Raw genomic sequence first — 16,636 nt, forward strand, 5'->3', positions numbered from 1 at the left:
CCACACCTAGATAAAGCTCACATGCAGCGACTAAGACCCAACACAGCCAAAATAAATAAATTAATTAATTACTTCAAAAAAAAGAGCACTGGTAGAGGTAACTAATGGTAAAGACAGTAAAACTATATATTTTGCATATAACATTTTTTTCTCCTCTCTGAATTGAAATAGCATAAAGCAATTATAAATATGTATTGATAGGCACATGATGAGTAAAGGTGTAACTTTTAAAGGAGGGGAAAGGGAAGGGACCTATATAGTAGCAAAGTTTTTTATGCTATTGAAATTAAATTAGTATTAATCCAAATTATAACATTATTAATTAAGATGCTAATTGTAATACTCAGGGCAACCACTAAAAATGAACTCAAAAATATAGTAAAAAAAGAAAATATTTAACACAAAAAGGTAGTAATGGAGGAACATAAAAACAAAAATGACATAATACATATAAAAACACATATAAATGGTAGACATAAATCCTGTCATCTCAGTAATTACATTAAATGTAAATGTATTAAACACTCTAAACAAAAGGCAGAAGAGACTAGCAGAATGGATTTAAGAAGCAATACAGCAATAAAAACACGACCTGACTATATGTTGTCTACAAGTGACAAGCTTTAAATTCAAAGACACAAATAGGTTGAAAGTAAAAGGATGGAAAAGATATACCATGCAAACAGTAACCAAATAAGAATGGAGACTCTATACCAATATCAAACAAAGTAGATTTTGAAAGAAAAACTGTCACTAGCAACAAAGTAGGACATTTTAAAATGATACAAAGTATCAATTTATCAAAAAACATATGAGGAAACAACAGAGTCTCATATATTCACAAAACAACAGAGTCTCAAGATACATGGAACTAAACTATGCAGAATCAAAGGGAGAAAGACAATTCAACAATAAAGCCTGGAGATATCAATATTCCACTTGCAATAATGAATAGAACAATTAGACAAAAATCAACAAGAAAACAGTATGAAGTTTCCTCAGAAAATTAAAAATAGAACTACCATATGATCCAGCAATCCCATTTTTGGTTATATATCTGAAGGAAGTAAAATCAGTATCTCAAAGACATATCTGCACTCCTATGCTCATTGTAGCATTATTCACCATAGTTAAGACATGGAAACAACCTAAATGTCCGTAGACAGAGGAAAGGATAATGAAGATGTTATCTTTCTTCCTCTCTCTCTCTCCCCCTCTCATGTGTGTGTGTGTGTATTATATGTATTATCATACAACATATACATATGATGTATGTTGTATATATACATATATATAGTGTGTGTATACACACACACACACACACACACACACACACATAATGGAATATTTTTCGGCCATGAGAAAGTAGGAAATTCTGCCGCTTGAAGCAACCTAAGAGAATCTATAGGACATTTTGCTAAGTGAAATAAGCCAGACAGAGAAAGACAAATACTATATGATCTCTTATATGTGGAATTTAAAAAGAGGTGAACTCATAGAAACTGGTGGAATGGTGATTACCAGGGGCTGCGGGGTGGGGGAAATGGGGAGTTGCTGGTCAAAGGACACAAGCCTTCATTTATTAGATGAATAAGTTCTGGGAATCTAAAGTACAGCTTGGTGACTATTCTATTACTAATACTGTACTGCTAAGAGAGTAGATATTAAGTGTTCTCACTACACACTCACAAAGATGGTAACTATGTGAAGTGATGGATGTGTTAATTAACCTGATTGTAGTAATCATTTCACAAAGTATACATGTATCAAATCATCACATTGTATACTTTAAACATATACAGTTTTGTTTATCAATTATATCTCAATAAAGCTGGGAGACAAAAAGGAATAAAAAAGACAGAGTGGTACTGGCATAAGGATACACACTTAGGCAATGGAATAGAATTGAGATTAGAGAAACATACCCTTACATCTACAGTCAAATGACTTTCAAAAAGACTGCCAAGCCATTCAATGGGGAAAGATCACTCTTTTCTATAAACGGTGCTGGTTCATTTTTAGGTTAAAAAGTAAATACAAATATAAATGCTATTATTCCCTTCTAGCATTAAAGAGATGGTCTTGGAAATCTGAATTTAGGTGAATGCTGTTCTAGAAGAATAATTAGTAAGGTAATAATATCTTATGTTAACAGTAAGAAAGATGTCTGCATACTCCAAGCAGAAGATTGAATTCCATTCAACGTAACTAGTTTTTTCCTTTCTTCTAAAAGTTCTAGGCGTATATCATGCCAAAAACAAAATACCTTCTTCTGGACATACTGTGGGTCTAAATTTTGCCTATTATTTTAATCATTCAGAGTCATACATTCATTTTTCAAACTCTGGTTAAATTTGAATTAATACACAACTGATCTAAAAGTGATTTGGGTGAGATAATACACCTTAACCACCAAAATTATAATATAGTAAATAATAAATTCATCTATACCAAGAAAATAGTATAGTAGCGCCCAGAACTGAAGTTATCCTTTAAAAAAGAAAAAAAATTCCCTTATAATATTCTCAAGTCTCCTTTAAGCCACAAGTGAGTTATTAAGCAAAACACAGAAATGATATAGAAACCTTTTTTTAAGTGGGTGTTAGCAGATGTTAGCCAAGCAAATACTTTAAAATAATAAAATTAAATTAAGGGTTCTCTACTAATGTTTTAACCAGACAGCTAATACAGACTCAAGATGGTTCCCGGCCAACAGTAAAGACAGCAGGACTTTAGACATATTTGTTAAGATGTTGGTACAGTGAGAAGTGCCAGAAGCCAAATATGTGTTTGGCTGAAACAGTCATTAAGCTACTACTTACAGATGATGACTAGAAACCAGACACCAGGCTAAATTTTTCATGTCTAGTCTTGCATTTATTCCTCAGAACAACTTCCCTGATTATGGTATTATCTTCATCCTTCCCATTTTACAGATGAGAAAATGGGGCTTTTAAAAAGTTAACATCTAAGCCCACTGTCCTCCAGATATTACTTGAGGGTATAGGAGCCTAAATTCAGAGCTTTTAAGCACAATATCCTACTTCTGGGCACTTCACTTGGTTGCTTTTAGCTAGGAAATAATTAAGTGCAGATGAAATGAATGCTTGAGCCATTAGACCCCAAATAATCATTTGTTTGTGGAAACATCTGTCTCACTTGGCAAATATCTGAGGTTTAAATATAATTTCATAGTTTGGTCTAGAGAATTAGAACTTCCAGAATTATGAAACTTTGATCATCAAAAGGACCACCTACTGAGAGCCTCAGCCTTTTATAATTGACAGAACTCCGCCTGGAAAACACAGGAGATCATGAGACTATTCCCCTTCTCATGATCATGACTTCATCTTCTAGTCCAGGAGACCATGCACCCTTACTCCACCTTTTGGAAACACTTTTTTCCATGTTTGAGAAGAATGGAAGCTTCTACAATCTTTTTTATAGGAAAGCAAAATACTAAACAATCTGAAAGCTGAGTTTCTTTGATTAAATAAATTGATAAATGAACTAAGTTAAATAAGAGTTGCTTCCCTATAGATTTTTCAATGTCCCTCAATATATAGCACCAGAATTAGATACAACACTTTGGAAGCATTCAGAGAGCAAGAATATAAGAGGGCTACTATAAGCTTCTGTTACTGACTTCTAAGGTTGATTAGCTTTATTATGAAATTGAATTATCAAATCTACAGTAATTGGAGAGAGCCATTAATACCTCAAGTATTTCAATGTGTGGTATCTTTAAGCCATTCTATCTCTATTCTTATGCAATTTTTCACGTCAGGTTGTCATTTTAACCTCTGAGGTCTTTTTGAAATCTATCAACCCTTAGAAATTCCTACACCTTTTTTAACAACTCCAGTTCTCACCGAAATTATTAATACAAGTATTGAAGAGGACAGAATCAAGTTTGGAGCCATTTTCATCCAACGTGACACTGCCGTCATGAGTGCCAAGATGATACACCAACTTTCTGTTCAGATTCCTATCACATGCTCTTAGCCAACTACTTCCTCCAAGTTGACCATTATCTGTATTAGATTAGAAATTCACTTCATCATTTATTCTCCCTTCAGGTTGATGAAATGGTATCCAGACAAGTCAAGATTGTATTAGATTAAACATTTTCAGCTACTAATATATCTTACCTCTATCCTATTGGTGATTTGTATGAAGAAGATTGTTTTATATTCTCCATCTAATTTGGTAGTTTTTTTTGGGGGGGCATAGTTGCTTTACAATGTTGTGTTAGTTTCTGCTGTACAGCAAAGCAACTCAGTTATATGTATACACATATCCCCTCTTTTTTGGACCCATAAACAAGGTGAAAAGACAACCCTCAGAATGGGAGAAAATATTTGCAAATGAAGCAACTGACAAGGGATTAATCTCCAAAATGTACAAACAGCTCATGCAACTCAGTATCAAAAAAACAAACAACCCAATCAAAAAATGGGTGGAAGACCTAAACAGACATTTCTCCAAGGAAGACATACAGATGGCCAAGAGGCACACGAAAAGATGCTCAACATCACTAATTATTAGAGAAATGCAAATCAAAACTACAATGAGGTATCACCTCACACCAGTCAGAATGGCCATCATCAAAAAATCTACAAACAGTAAATGCTGGAGAAAAGGGAACCTTCCTACACTGTTGGTGGGAATGTAAATTGATACAGCCACTATGGAGAACAGTATGGAGGTTCCTTAAAATACTAAAAATAGAACTACCATACGGCCCAGCAATCCCACTACTGGGCATATACCCTGAGAAAACCATAATTTGGTAGTTTTTAATAAATCTTTACAATGACTAACCTTCTATTTCTCTTTCTTTTCACATTAACTCAGACATCTTCTAGCCTGCATCCCCTGTCTCTGATGATTTTCCATGTCAGTATGTACACTAATTGCATCTCCTACTAACATACATTGTGTTACCATATTCAGACAGCATATTTATAGACTTGTGTTTTCTTAGGTAGTGAATCTGTTTATTCTTTTCTGTTGTTGCTAGGTAGTTGATGGGATACTTGATTTCTTCTATGGATTCTAGTTTTCAGTCATTCTTGACTACACCGGCAAGTCTCTAGGCCAGTCTTTACAGTCTGAGCCAACGTACCTCCACGTAATGGCACAGACTACTTGCATCAGAGATGCTGTTTCAGGAGATGTGGGAATGGGCCCAGGAAGCTGTACTTTTAACAAGCAATACCTATGATTTTTATGAATGCAAGTTGGAGAGCCTCAAACACTGAAGTTTGGTTCTTCCCAGTTCTGGAGACATATATTCTGTTCTTCATTACAGAGTCTTCATTTAAGTAATTTAAACCAGTCTAGAGAACAAAACCAAATCTTTCTTTTTGATAACTCCTGAAAGAGTAAAAGTGGGAAATATTTTACGTCTAATACCTCTAAACCTCAAAAGCACTCTGCAAGTCAGATACTCAGAGAGGTTAAATCGTTTGCTCAAGGTTACACAGATCACGTTTAGCACAGAATTTAAACTAAAGTCGGCATGACTCCAGTGCCTGAGATGACTACAACACATCATGCTATCCCACTCAACTATTTCCTTCAGCCAACAATGGAGATCAGATAAGGATTGAAACTGTTGGAAGGGAGGGAACAAATAGCCTGTATAAGGAGGAGAGAAGGAGACTCAGAGCAGAAAAATGGGGAAGGAGAACAAGCCCACCCCCAGCACACTCTTAGATGGAAGTGGAGGTCTGAGTATATGCTGGAGACAGCTGCCAAAGAACACTAGAAAGATATACAAGGCCCTATGAGGAACAAGGTAAATTCAAGGCAACTTAAGGGAGAGCAGGGTCAGCCTGTTCCCCAACCCTCAATTATAGTGAGACCATTCCAAGATGGTTACACTCAGATATTGGTCTTTAGGTTAATTATTCAATGAAAAAATAAAGGTCCTCTTAAGGAACACGGTTTGTGTGTATGACATCCATAAGTTAGGTGTTCATACTGGAAGAACTGGGGAAAGAAAAAGCTGGTTTATTGGAAACGTTTAGAGAACTGATGATATAAATCTTTTAACTGGGTGACTTAAATAAAAGAAAATATGTAAAGAAACAGATTAGAATTCAACGTTCAAACTAAATTTTTTCATTCACTTACTATTTACTCTTTCATTTGTTAAATATTTATTGACTGCCTGCTATATACCTGGAATTAAACTAAGTGCTGGAGTGTTCTTCTAGGTTAAGATTGCTCAGAAAATGTAGAGTAAATATATGAATGAATGGATGGACGGAATGAATGAATGAATAAAAGTTTAACAAGCAATCATGTGAATTAGAGAAAATGAACAACATGTACAATGAGAGCTTGGCTAGCTCTCTGCAAATATCCTTGGCTGAGTTAGGAAAGCTCAAGCCTACAATTCTTGGCCCTTTCTGATGAGCCTCTAGAGATGTGAAGTCTTACACTCAAGGTCAGGTAATCTTTCAAGTTTACCTGTGAAGCTGCAGTATTCATGAAGTGTTCCACAGCCAACCAGACTTTTTATTAAAGCACATGAGAGAAGATCCTGAGTCAAGAATAGCTTCTACTCACAAAATCCATCTTAGAGGCAAGCAGGATAATCACAGACAATGCGAAGGAAAAACCCTGCAACTTCTGGATTTTTTTTTTTTTTTTCAACAGACGTTATCTGTACAAAGTTATCAGTTGACAGAATTCAAATAATTAAAACACAGGGTAGTGCATTTATTTATTTATGAGCTCCAGCACTTCCTATTTGACAACCTGAAACCTGAAGATCTTGATATGAGCAATTATAATGAAAATAATGTAAAAAAAATCTATATACTTTTTTTATACAGATTAAAATAAACACTTGCTTCAATAAAAATGGGCCCACTATGTTTTAAAAAAGCCACAGAAATACTCTTGTTAAGACGTGAAGATGCCTTTACCATGCACATGCAGTTGAATGTGCTGTTGTGTTTCTCCAGCTGCATTGGTAGCCACACATGTGTATCTGCCAGCATCTTCCATGAGGGCTTTGGCAATTTGTAGAACTCGACCAGAAGACTGTATCTAATTGGGATCAGAAAGTATGGCAACATTTTGTACTTTATACTTGGACTTGAAAACATCTGCTGAATAGACAAACTCATTTAAATTTATAATATCTAGTTATATTTTTATGCCAGTATCTTAATTATATTTTGATAGATTAGAGCCAGATCACTTCATCATGCACAAGAAAATAGACTATTTTGATTGAAAAGCTTTTCTTAGTCATTGGAAAACACAAAACAGTGTTACCTAAGGCAAGCCTGCTGGTACAGTCATAAAACTCCACTGAATAAAAGACTTTAGCACTGCAACTATGAGGTATGTGATGAAAATTTAAGCTATTTGAAAAAAACATGGTCACATTTATGTAACACTTCATAAATAGTTTTAAAACAATCTTTTTTGATTAAATGGTCATGGGGGCCAGAAAAACAATAAAAATTATAAAATATGAGTAATGGAAATGCAGATAAATTTCCTTGACTGGTTTTCCTTATTTCCCTCTTAAACGCATTACAGCTAGCCTCTACCATTTTGGAACTGGTGATTCAGTGGTTATTTTTTGAAAATGATTATTCAGAGGTTACCAGTTAACTTCTAATCACAGCATGCAGCCGCCTAGGCAGTGAACTCATACTCTCCTTCACCATCTACAGCATTTGGCGTTGTTGACTTCCTGCTCCTTCAGTCACTCTGCCCTCTGGGAGCTGAAGGTACAGTTCTCATTCTCTGACTTTCTTAGTAGATTACTTTATGGAATCTCCTTCCTCTTCCTGTCCCATAAACAGGAAACTTAGCTTTCTGATAGTTTTCATCCAAACCCATGGCTGTGATGAAGAATCCCATGCAGACTCCTAAATTTACAGCATTGGCCTCAACTTCTCTCCTGAGCTTCCAGCTATCTGCTGGACAGGTTAGCACATGAAATTGAACAATACAAAACAAAGCTGTTTTCCTGTATTTCTAAACCAAATTCTCACTGCGTGTTTCCAATCCTGTTTAATGGCACCAGTCATCTGGGTTTCAAAGCCCACTTTGACTCTCTTAGCAATTATACCACTCTGTGTTTCTCAGACCCCCTGTCTCCATTCTCACAGCCACTGTGGGATTATAATGGCTCCTTAATTTATATGCCAGTGTCTCCAATCTCCCGAACTGTTAATCTGCCTTGCATACTGTTGCCAGAATAATTTATCTAAAATGCAAATTTGATCCTTTTATCAGTCCCCCTTCAAAGCTCATTCATGGCATCCCACTTTGCCCAGAATGAAATCCGAACTCAGCAAAGCCTTCCAGGCTTACCGCATTCTGACCCCATAAGATCTTCTCTCCATACACTCCCACATAAACTCCCACGTAACTTATTCTTCATCCATACTGTACTAAACACGCTAAGTAGCACATTCATATACTTACACTTATTCATATACTTATTCATATACTTATTCATATACTTATTCATATACTTATTCATATACTTATTCATATACTTATTCATATACTTATATTCACTTCTAGACTTTTGCATACGGCCTTTAAGTGCAGTAATTTCTTAAGATTCTGAACTAGATCATTTTTTTTCTATTTCTTCTTACTCTTTATTCTGCCCTTGGATTAACTCATCTACGTCCATGCGTTTCAAATATGATCTGTGTGCCAATATCCCCAGCCAGAACTATCTTTTGAGCTCCAAGACCATATATTCAATGGTCTACCTGGCGACTCCACTAGTTTATTTCAAGGTCAACTCAACACACAGAAGTCTAAAACTCAAATCACAGTCATTCCCCCTCAAACTTATCTTCCTCCAAAGTCTCCTTTCTCACTGGATGGCATCACTATTTATGTACTTGTGTAGATCAGCTTCCTACTAATTTTTCTTGATATTCTCCACTCCCTCACCTTTCATCAACAATCTATAATCAAGCCCTAATGATTTAACCAATAAATAACTCTCAAATATATCCATGCATCCTCATCTCTATGGCCAGCATGTGAGTCCAAATTTCTATCTTTTCTCTCTTAGACAAATGCAAATAAGTTCAATTAATTTCCACATATCTACTCTTGACTCCTACAATTCATTCTCCAAACGGGCCTAGGTAACTACTGAAAATATAAGCCTGATCATGTCACTCTTCTCTTAAAACTGTTCAAAAATTTCGCACTGTGAAATTCGCAAAGTGAAAATAAAATCATTAACATTACTTAAATGCCTCCTACCTGTCCTCTGGTCTCCTCTAATACCATTTCTCCCTTGCTCTTGGTTCCCTAATCCAATGGCTTGCTTTCACATTCTCAAGAGGTGTCATGCTCCCCTTTACTTTCAGTTGTTTGCCCATGCACATCTCCTCTGAAAGATTCTACTCATCTCTCTTCTATTAATTTGCCCACTTAACTCCATATGTTCTTCAGATCTCCGCTTAAAGACTTTCTCCATAAATTACCCTCCCTCACGCTGTTGGAGGAGGTCACTGAGAGGATGTGACCGCAGGGATGACCCGTGAGCTGGACTCAGGCATTTGGAGGCTCCTCATTCTCTCCCCATTTTTGGAATGTGCATTCCATCTTCTTTCCCAGTGCTAGAAACTGCCCAAGGACGCAGCCTTGAGATAGTAGTGTTATGTTGAGACCATCTGGACAGGATATATGACTGAACCCAGTTAAGATCTCTATATAAACTTTTAAGATTTGGTGGGCACGTGAGGAGATCTACTCATCTTGCAGTCATCCAAGACAAGCCTAGTAAGTAAGTTCCCTTGCTTATTAAACCTGCCCCCTACCAATCTGGAGTGCTGTGCCTCTTTCTTAGATCTCTCTCTGCTCTCTCTGAATAGGGGGCCGATTTCAAATGACACCCGGGAAGCTCCAGGGGTTGCAAACCAACACACGCTCAAAGGCTTTCCTCATTATCTGTTCTTATACCTCTCTATACTGTCTCCTAAAATTACTCATCACAGTTTGCAATTATACTTTTGTACGATTGTATGATAAATATCTGTCTCCCAGGTAAACAGCTGTTTACCTGCTGTGTTAGAAGGCTACACAGTAAATCTTTTGTTAGCGCAAATATGTGAGATTAGTTCCATTGAATTTGCAATAGGAATGATGAATGAACAGATATCCATCACTTCTGCCAGGAGAAGAACTTGGCACATCCCTTGTTACTGAAACCTACCTCAAGCAAAGCTCAAACCCACGTTAGTCAATTAACTTGATCTTAGTAGCAAAATCCATTAATTATTTTAATTGTATCATGTAGATTACTCAGGTTTGCAATCTACCTATTAATTCAACAAATATGTACTGAGATATAGTTATATGCCTGGGACTATACTCAATATGAAAGATACACAAGTGAACTTATTCATAGAGACTGAGTCTCTGCCATCATGATGTTTATAAACTAAACTATGTTTTTCAAGAAACCATTTCACTTAGGTTTATGTATCAATAGATATAATTCTACCTTAATTGTGGTCAATGGTGAATATACTGAGGATACTCTGACTTACTTAGTACTGATGAACTATTCATCCATAAGATACTAGTTTTTAAATAATTAAAATAGGCATAAACTGAAATAATAAAAATACCAACCACTATGTTAAAATTAACATCATTGTTATTAGTCTTTAATTAATTCCATTTTTCAAATCAAAATATTAAGTTAAATTCTGAAAAATCCTAAGGAAAACACATATTGTTTTAGTACATTTCCTGCCAAGTCTATCCAACAGGAAAATCTATAATTAAGAAAGGAGAATATGATAGCTCCATATATAGCTTTCTCCTCTTGGGCAAAATAATATTCATACTTACTTTGAGGTTTCCTTGGGCAGTGTTGACAGGCTGGCCATCTTTTAACCATGTAATGGATGGCTTTGGAATGCCACTGGCTATGCACTGCAAGGTGATGGGCTTATACCTTACTACAGCTCTCTCAGAAAGCCCTGAGGATTTGATTGTTGGAGGAACTAGATTTAAGAAAAAGAGAGGAGAAGAAAGGAAAGAAGGAAGAATAAAGGAAGTGAGGGAGGGAGCAAAAACTATAATCAGTGGGATCAAACACTTAAAAAAGTCTGTATCCAAGAACTTGAAACTTCAAAATTTAGAAAAGGGCAGAGGCCTATTTTAACAAACAGAATAATTTCATTCCATGCATTTCACTTATAGCTTTTAGCAATTTTAGAGATTACTTATTTCTTAACTATGGGTCTCTAATTCTCCAGAGAATAAGTGAAGTGTATTTACAGCAACTGCAATCCACATGTATGTTTGGTTTACAACCTCTTGGTGTGTTTTCCCGATCTACTATAACCTGCCCTTTCTCTAGAACTGCCTCACTAAATCGGGGTGGGTTTCCAGTACCCATATTTATACCACATGACTCTGTCCCCAGCAAGGCTGATTAAATCCAGGATAGTAACTTGATTTAAGCTGGGCCTGCCAGATTCCCTCCCTCAAGAATTGGAATTGAGACTGAGAAACAGCATTAGCTGTATTCCATCAAAATGCAGGAAAAAACCAGTCCGCCTGGGAATAATGAAGTTGATGTTCATAGAAACCTCTAATTGTGGCTTCCAAACACTCTCCAGTTTCTCATTCCAGTCCCTCCCTTCCCAAGGTCTGCTGGCAAGTGAGATACCTAATACCCTGGCAGAGGGTTGCTTCTGTCATTAGACTAATGGTTCTAACCCTATTGTACCAGTTCCATGAGTGCACTTATGTGCCCTGGATCCTGCATAACACCCTCAGCCTCCATTTCTGGAAATGACTTTATTCACACTCCCTCCTGTTTTGGCTGAACCTTTGAACACTCGTATCCCCCCTTTATTTGAAATTTGCTGCCTGCCTCTTCTATCTTCTTTGATCTCATTGCTCAGACCCTCACATTCTATGCAGAATATACCTCTTACCATTTAAATCCTGTCTCAGTTCATTCACATGATACCTCTTGGTTAAATCTTCTGTGTTAGTAAAGTGCCTTAAAATTTTCCAATATCTAATTCAAATTTGATCCAAATTCTATCTCAAATTAGCACTACTTTCCACAACTCAAGATTTATCCAGATTACTGAGCTAAGTTCTGAATTAGATACTGAAACAATGCATAAATGAATTTTCAGTGAAATGCTCCTTCTTCAGCATACCATGAACAGTCACTTCAAATTCCTTCTTGTGGTCCCCAGCAGTGTTTGTTGCTACACACCGATAAAGGCCTGTGTCTGACACTTGAGCCTGGGCAATAACCAGTTTGTGTCCATTTAGTAAGATCTTGAATCCATCCCTTTCATCAATTAGCTGGCCATCTTTCAGCCACCTACAGAAATAAGGCAAAAAGAAGTCTGGAGACATATTTTAAATAACTATGTTCCTAACTATATCTTAAATAACTATGTTTCTAAAGCAATCTATCTATCTCGGAGGAACTACATTTATTCATATATTCGACGTATATACTTACATATGTGTATGTATATGTGTATATATGTATATATGATACATTTATATATATGTATTCTCAATTATGTACTTGCCTAATTTCCCATCTGCTCACTCTAATAAAATAAACTGTAAATAGGGAAAAGAAAAAGGAAACCTAGTTTAACAAAGAAGCTGGCATATTATTGGAACCCAAGAACTATGTGTACAGTTCTTCATTCTTCTATTAATGCTGGGCTACAGAAAGAGGCAAATGCCCCTACATATCACTCACTTCAAATGTTTAAATAATATTAACCAACAAAACACACATAATCTTAAAACATCTGTAAAATAAAATCCTAAAATCATATAGCATTATAATTTTTAATTTATTATGAATTATCACTTTCCGTTTAGTTTTATAATCATGTGTGAACATATTTTAGCCCCAAAGTTAGCTGAGTATCTGTTCCTTTGCATATCCCATAGCACTTTGGAAATGAAAGATAAGTGTTGAAGAAATACTTTGTGAATGAAGGAATGAGAAAAAAGTATTGGTAATCATGTATTCATGTTAACTTCCACTATTCCTTAATACGTCTGGCATACTGCTTTAAATTCTGTTGTTCATTTAACATTTCAGTGCTTCAGGAAGATCTGACAGATACTGCTTAATAGTCTGTCTCTATGAACTGAAAATGTAATTTTTAAGAGCATATAACGAAGTCTTCTAATTGAGATTTATGGGCCCTGTGAGTATCAGATAAAAGTTGCCTTGAATATAGAGTACGTCTTTTAAAAGAGGGATATAATTAGTATAATTTTACAAATCACTTTTGAATGACACAGAACCTCTTTCAAGACAGCTCTAAAACACTCAAATAAAGAGGTGGGAGATATTTAGAAGACATACCAAAACCCTTACATGATAGTTGGTGGAGGAGAGCCTGTCACTTGACAATCTAGCTCCAGCAAGTTATTAACCATCACAATGAAGTAAGACATTTCATCTCCTCCTTCTATAGCTGGTGGCACTAGAAAACAGCAAGGATGTAACATACAAAGAAATGTTTACAAGAAAAAATATAGCATCACTTTAAGCAATACTAAGTTGCACTTAGAAGGCTGATAAGTATCATAGTCATTTGGTACATGAAGGAGACTTCAGAAATGTATTGTAAAATACCTTTTACAAAACACATTTGCCACGATCAATAAATATACTTTCGACACACTGTGAATTTTTCTCAGTTAATCTAGCGCTATGGGGCTGATGATGCCATCAAAACATAAAGTTGATTCATATTTTATGTTGCTTATTTTCATAAGAATAAGATAAGGGAACCTCAAAAACTGGGCCTGCATTGAAAGCCTTCAATTTATAAAGAAATAGAGATGTAAGGTTACAAGATGACTTTCCAAGTGCCACAGACTAAGTTTCCTATTGTTTAACACAGTGCTCATGACAAGAGACCATGCTGTCACTCACTACAGTCAGATATTGTCACAAATGTAAAAAGGCATCTACCTACTTACAAAGTGTACCTATCAGGGCAAGTGGAAGATTTATGTGGGTTTTTAGATCTTGGGACTCTGGTGATCAATCCACCACTCAGTAATGTGTAGTCCAGAGTTGAACAGATCACTAAACCTTCTCTAAGATTGTTTTATTATTCCATGAACACAAAAGCATTTAATAAACTAGTCAGCTTTTGCTAGGAATATGAGAATACAGGTGGCAGCATCCTCGTTTACCTAGGACGTCAACTTCGTATTTGATTTCCTTTTCTCCTGCCACACTGGTAGCCACACATATATACTGTCCCCTGTCGACTTCTAGGGCACCCATGATTTCTAGTTTCTTCCCACCAGCTTCTATGCGGATGTTGTTACTCGCTTTCACAGGTACACCGTCTTTCAACCAGGTGAGAACTGGAGGAGGGTTGCCAGCAGCTTTACATTCCAGTGTCAACGAACGAGCAATAACCACTTGCTTATTGAGAGGCGCAGCCAAGTCACCTTCAATCATTGGAGGAACTACGTAGAAAAGAGTAATATTTCAGGCAATTCTTTAAAATCCTCATGAAATAAAGAGGATTCTTTTCATTTTTAACTCACGTAGTTTGACTACGGAAACTACCTATATGTCCATCTCCCCCTAAGCTACTGAGGAAAGAATTTCTTGGTTCAGCTTATCTGCAATCAGTCTAAATATTGTCGGATACTCTATACTGTGTCTGGCTTAAAAAGGACAAATTGGAGATAATGAGCTTAGTCCTAAGAACTACTTTACCTTCTCCGTAAAAATCAGATGGTCTAGATTCCCTAGTGCCATAGGCAGATGGTTGACTGAATGAATGGGCCACTTCTTGCTAACCTTAGCTTTTAAAAATATTTTTCCAAATCATGAGACAAATTCTTCTAATTCCAATGTATGCATATCAAAGACAACCCAACCCAACAGGGATTTATTAGTGAACAAACTGCATGTTGCCATATTAGAAAGCATAGGCAGAAAAGTACATAATTAAAACATATATTTTTTTCCTTACCATAGACATCCACATGGAATGATTTTTCAGCAGTCCCAGCAACATTGGTTACTTGACACTTATATGTTGCTGAATCAGAGACCTGTGCTCGAGGGATATGAAGAAATTGTCCTTTATCAATATAAAGTGCTTGTGAGCTGGATATGATTGGTTGGCCGTCTTTATACCAAGTAATAACAGGCATTGGAAGTCCCCGTGTTTCACATTCCAGTTTAATTATGCTGTTGATCAGTGCTGATATTTCTGTGGTGACATTCCCTCCTTTAATACTAGGTGGAACTACAAAGGATTTCAGAACAGAAACAAGTCTTCTAAGTTTTAGCATCTGAATCAAAGTCTCAAACGCTATAGATATTTAAATAATGCATTAAAGTAAATATGAATTAAAGACAATTAGGAAGTCTGTGATTTACCTATTGATAATTAGTTGCCTGTTTTGTCAAAACAATCTTCATCACTGTCCTTTTGGGTTTCAGATTTCAGGAAAAGCAGAAAGTCAGTTTTCATTTCAGGGGTTCATTTAAGCCCAATAGATCATATTACAGTAACTAAGAAAGTCATGTTTAACAAACAAAGCAAAACAAAATAAATCCCACTTAAAGTAAATACAATAAGTTTGAAATGAGGCCAAGGGAGCAAAAATGTCAGATGAGGTACAACTGCATGCCCTCTCCCCAGGAAATACAAAAGGCCTAAATGCTTTCAGATCCAGCTACTGGTAATAGCTGTGGAGTCTTTAACTTTTGCTTCTTCTTTTTTTTTTTTTTTGGAACCGCCACAGAGAGTTCATTCACTCAATTATACTCATCTAATTGGCTACATGTGTATCTTTCATAATTCAGTAACCACATGTCTGGCCTCTCACACCACATGAGGACTCTGCTGCTGGAAAAACACCACCACTGACTCAAGCTCTGCTACATGCTCTGAACACGATCGTTCCAGGATTGTGCTATCACTGCAATAACTTAAAATAAATTAAATGGCATGTGCCTGAATTTGAGTGCTTTAATTTTTTAAAATAAACTTTTATTTTAGAAGAGAATGTTTTTCTTATGTTTGGACTAGGGTTATGGGTTTTGGAAGCACGATCACGGAGTACCATTCTCATCAGTCATATCAAGGGTACACACTATCAACACAGCTTATCACTGATGATGTTGACCTTGACCACCTGGTTGAGGTAGATTTTGCTAGGTTCCTCCACTGTAAAGTTACTCTCTTTTGCCCTTTTGAAAAGAATCACTCTTCCCAGCCCATATATATGAGGGGGAGAGCTATTCTACTTCCTCGAGAAGGGAATACCTACATAATTTATCATCTGGAATTCTTCTGTATGAGAGATTAGTCTCTCTTCCCCAATTTATTTCTTTATATCAATATGCACTCATGGAGATTCATTTTATACTTTGGGTATAATCCAATACTACATTATTTATTTTATTGTTCAAATTGTTCCAGTTATAGCCTTTGGGAGCTATTCCAACTGGCCCTATGTCCCTTTGACATACTCACATCATATTATTTTAGTATTTTCTTATTTTCTGGCCCTACTACATGCTCCAGGCTCATCTTTATACTCTCTGCCCCAGCCTTAGAATTAACTATTT

General features: G+C 36.1%; 1 protein-coding gene across 3 annotated transcripts in view; it reads right to left on the reverse strand.

Annotated features, from left to right (window-relative positions):
* HMCN1 (hemicentin 1) overlaps window positions 1-16,636 on the reverse strand; it is a 508,266-nt gene that overhangs the window by 205,732 nt on the left and 285,898 nt on the right. For all 3 annotated transcript variants that reach the window (XM_029226849.1, XM_029226848.1, XM_029226847.1), the window contains exons 31-36: window positions 15,027-15,305; window positions 14,230-14,511; window positions 13,400-13,508; window positions 12,201-12,370; window positions 10,870-11,024; window positions 6,942-7,065 (exon numbers count right to left, since the gene is read on the reverse strand). In XM_029226849.1, the coding sequence (XP_029082682.1) occupies window positions 6,942-7,065; window positions 10,870-11,024; window positions 12,201-12,370; window positions 13,400-13,508; window positions 14,230-14,511; window positions 15,027-15,305 (1,119 nt within the window). The remainder of the gene's footprint in view (window positions 1-6,941; window positions 7,066-10,869; window positions 11,025-12,200; window positions 12,371-13,399; window positions 13,509-14,229; window positions 14,512-15,026; window positions 15,306-16,636) is intronic.

The sequence above is a fragment of the Monodon monoceros genome, unplaced genomic scaffold (genome assembly GCF_005190385.1).
Source record: "Monodon monoceros isolate NGI ecotype Baffin Bay Population unplaced genomic scaffold, NGI_Narwhal_1 Super_Scaffold_18, whole genome shotgun sequence".
Classification (NCBI taxonomy): domain Eukaryota; kingdom Metazoa; phylum Chordata; class Mammalia; order Artiodactyla; family Monodontidae; genus Monodon; species Monodon monoceros.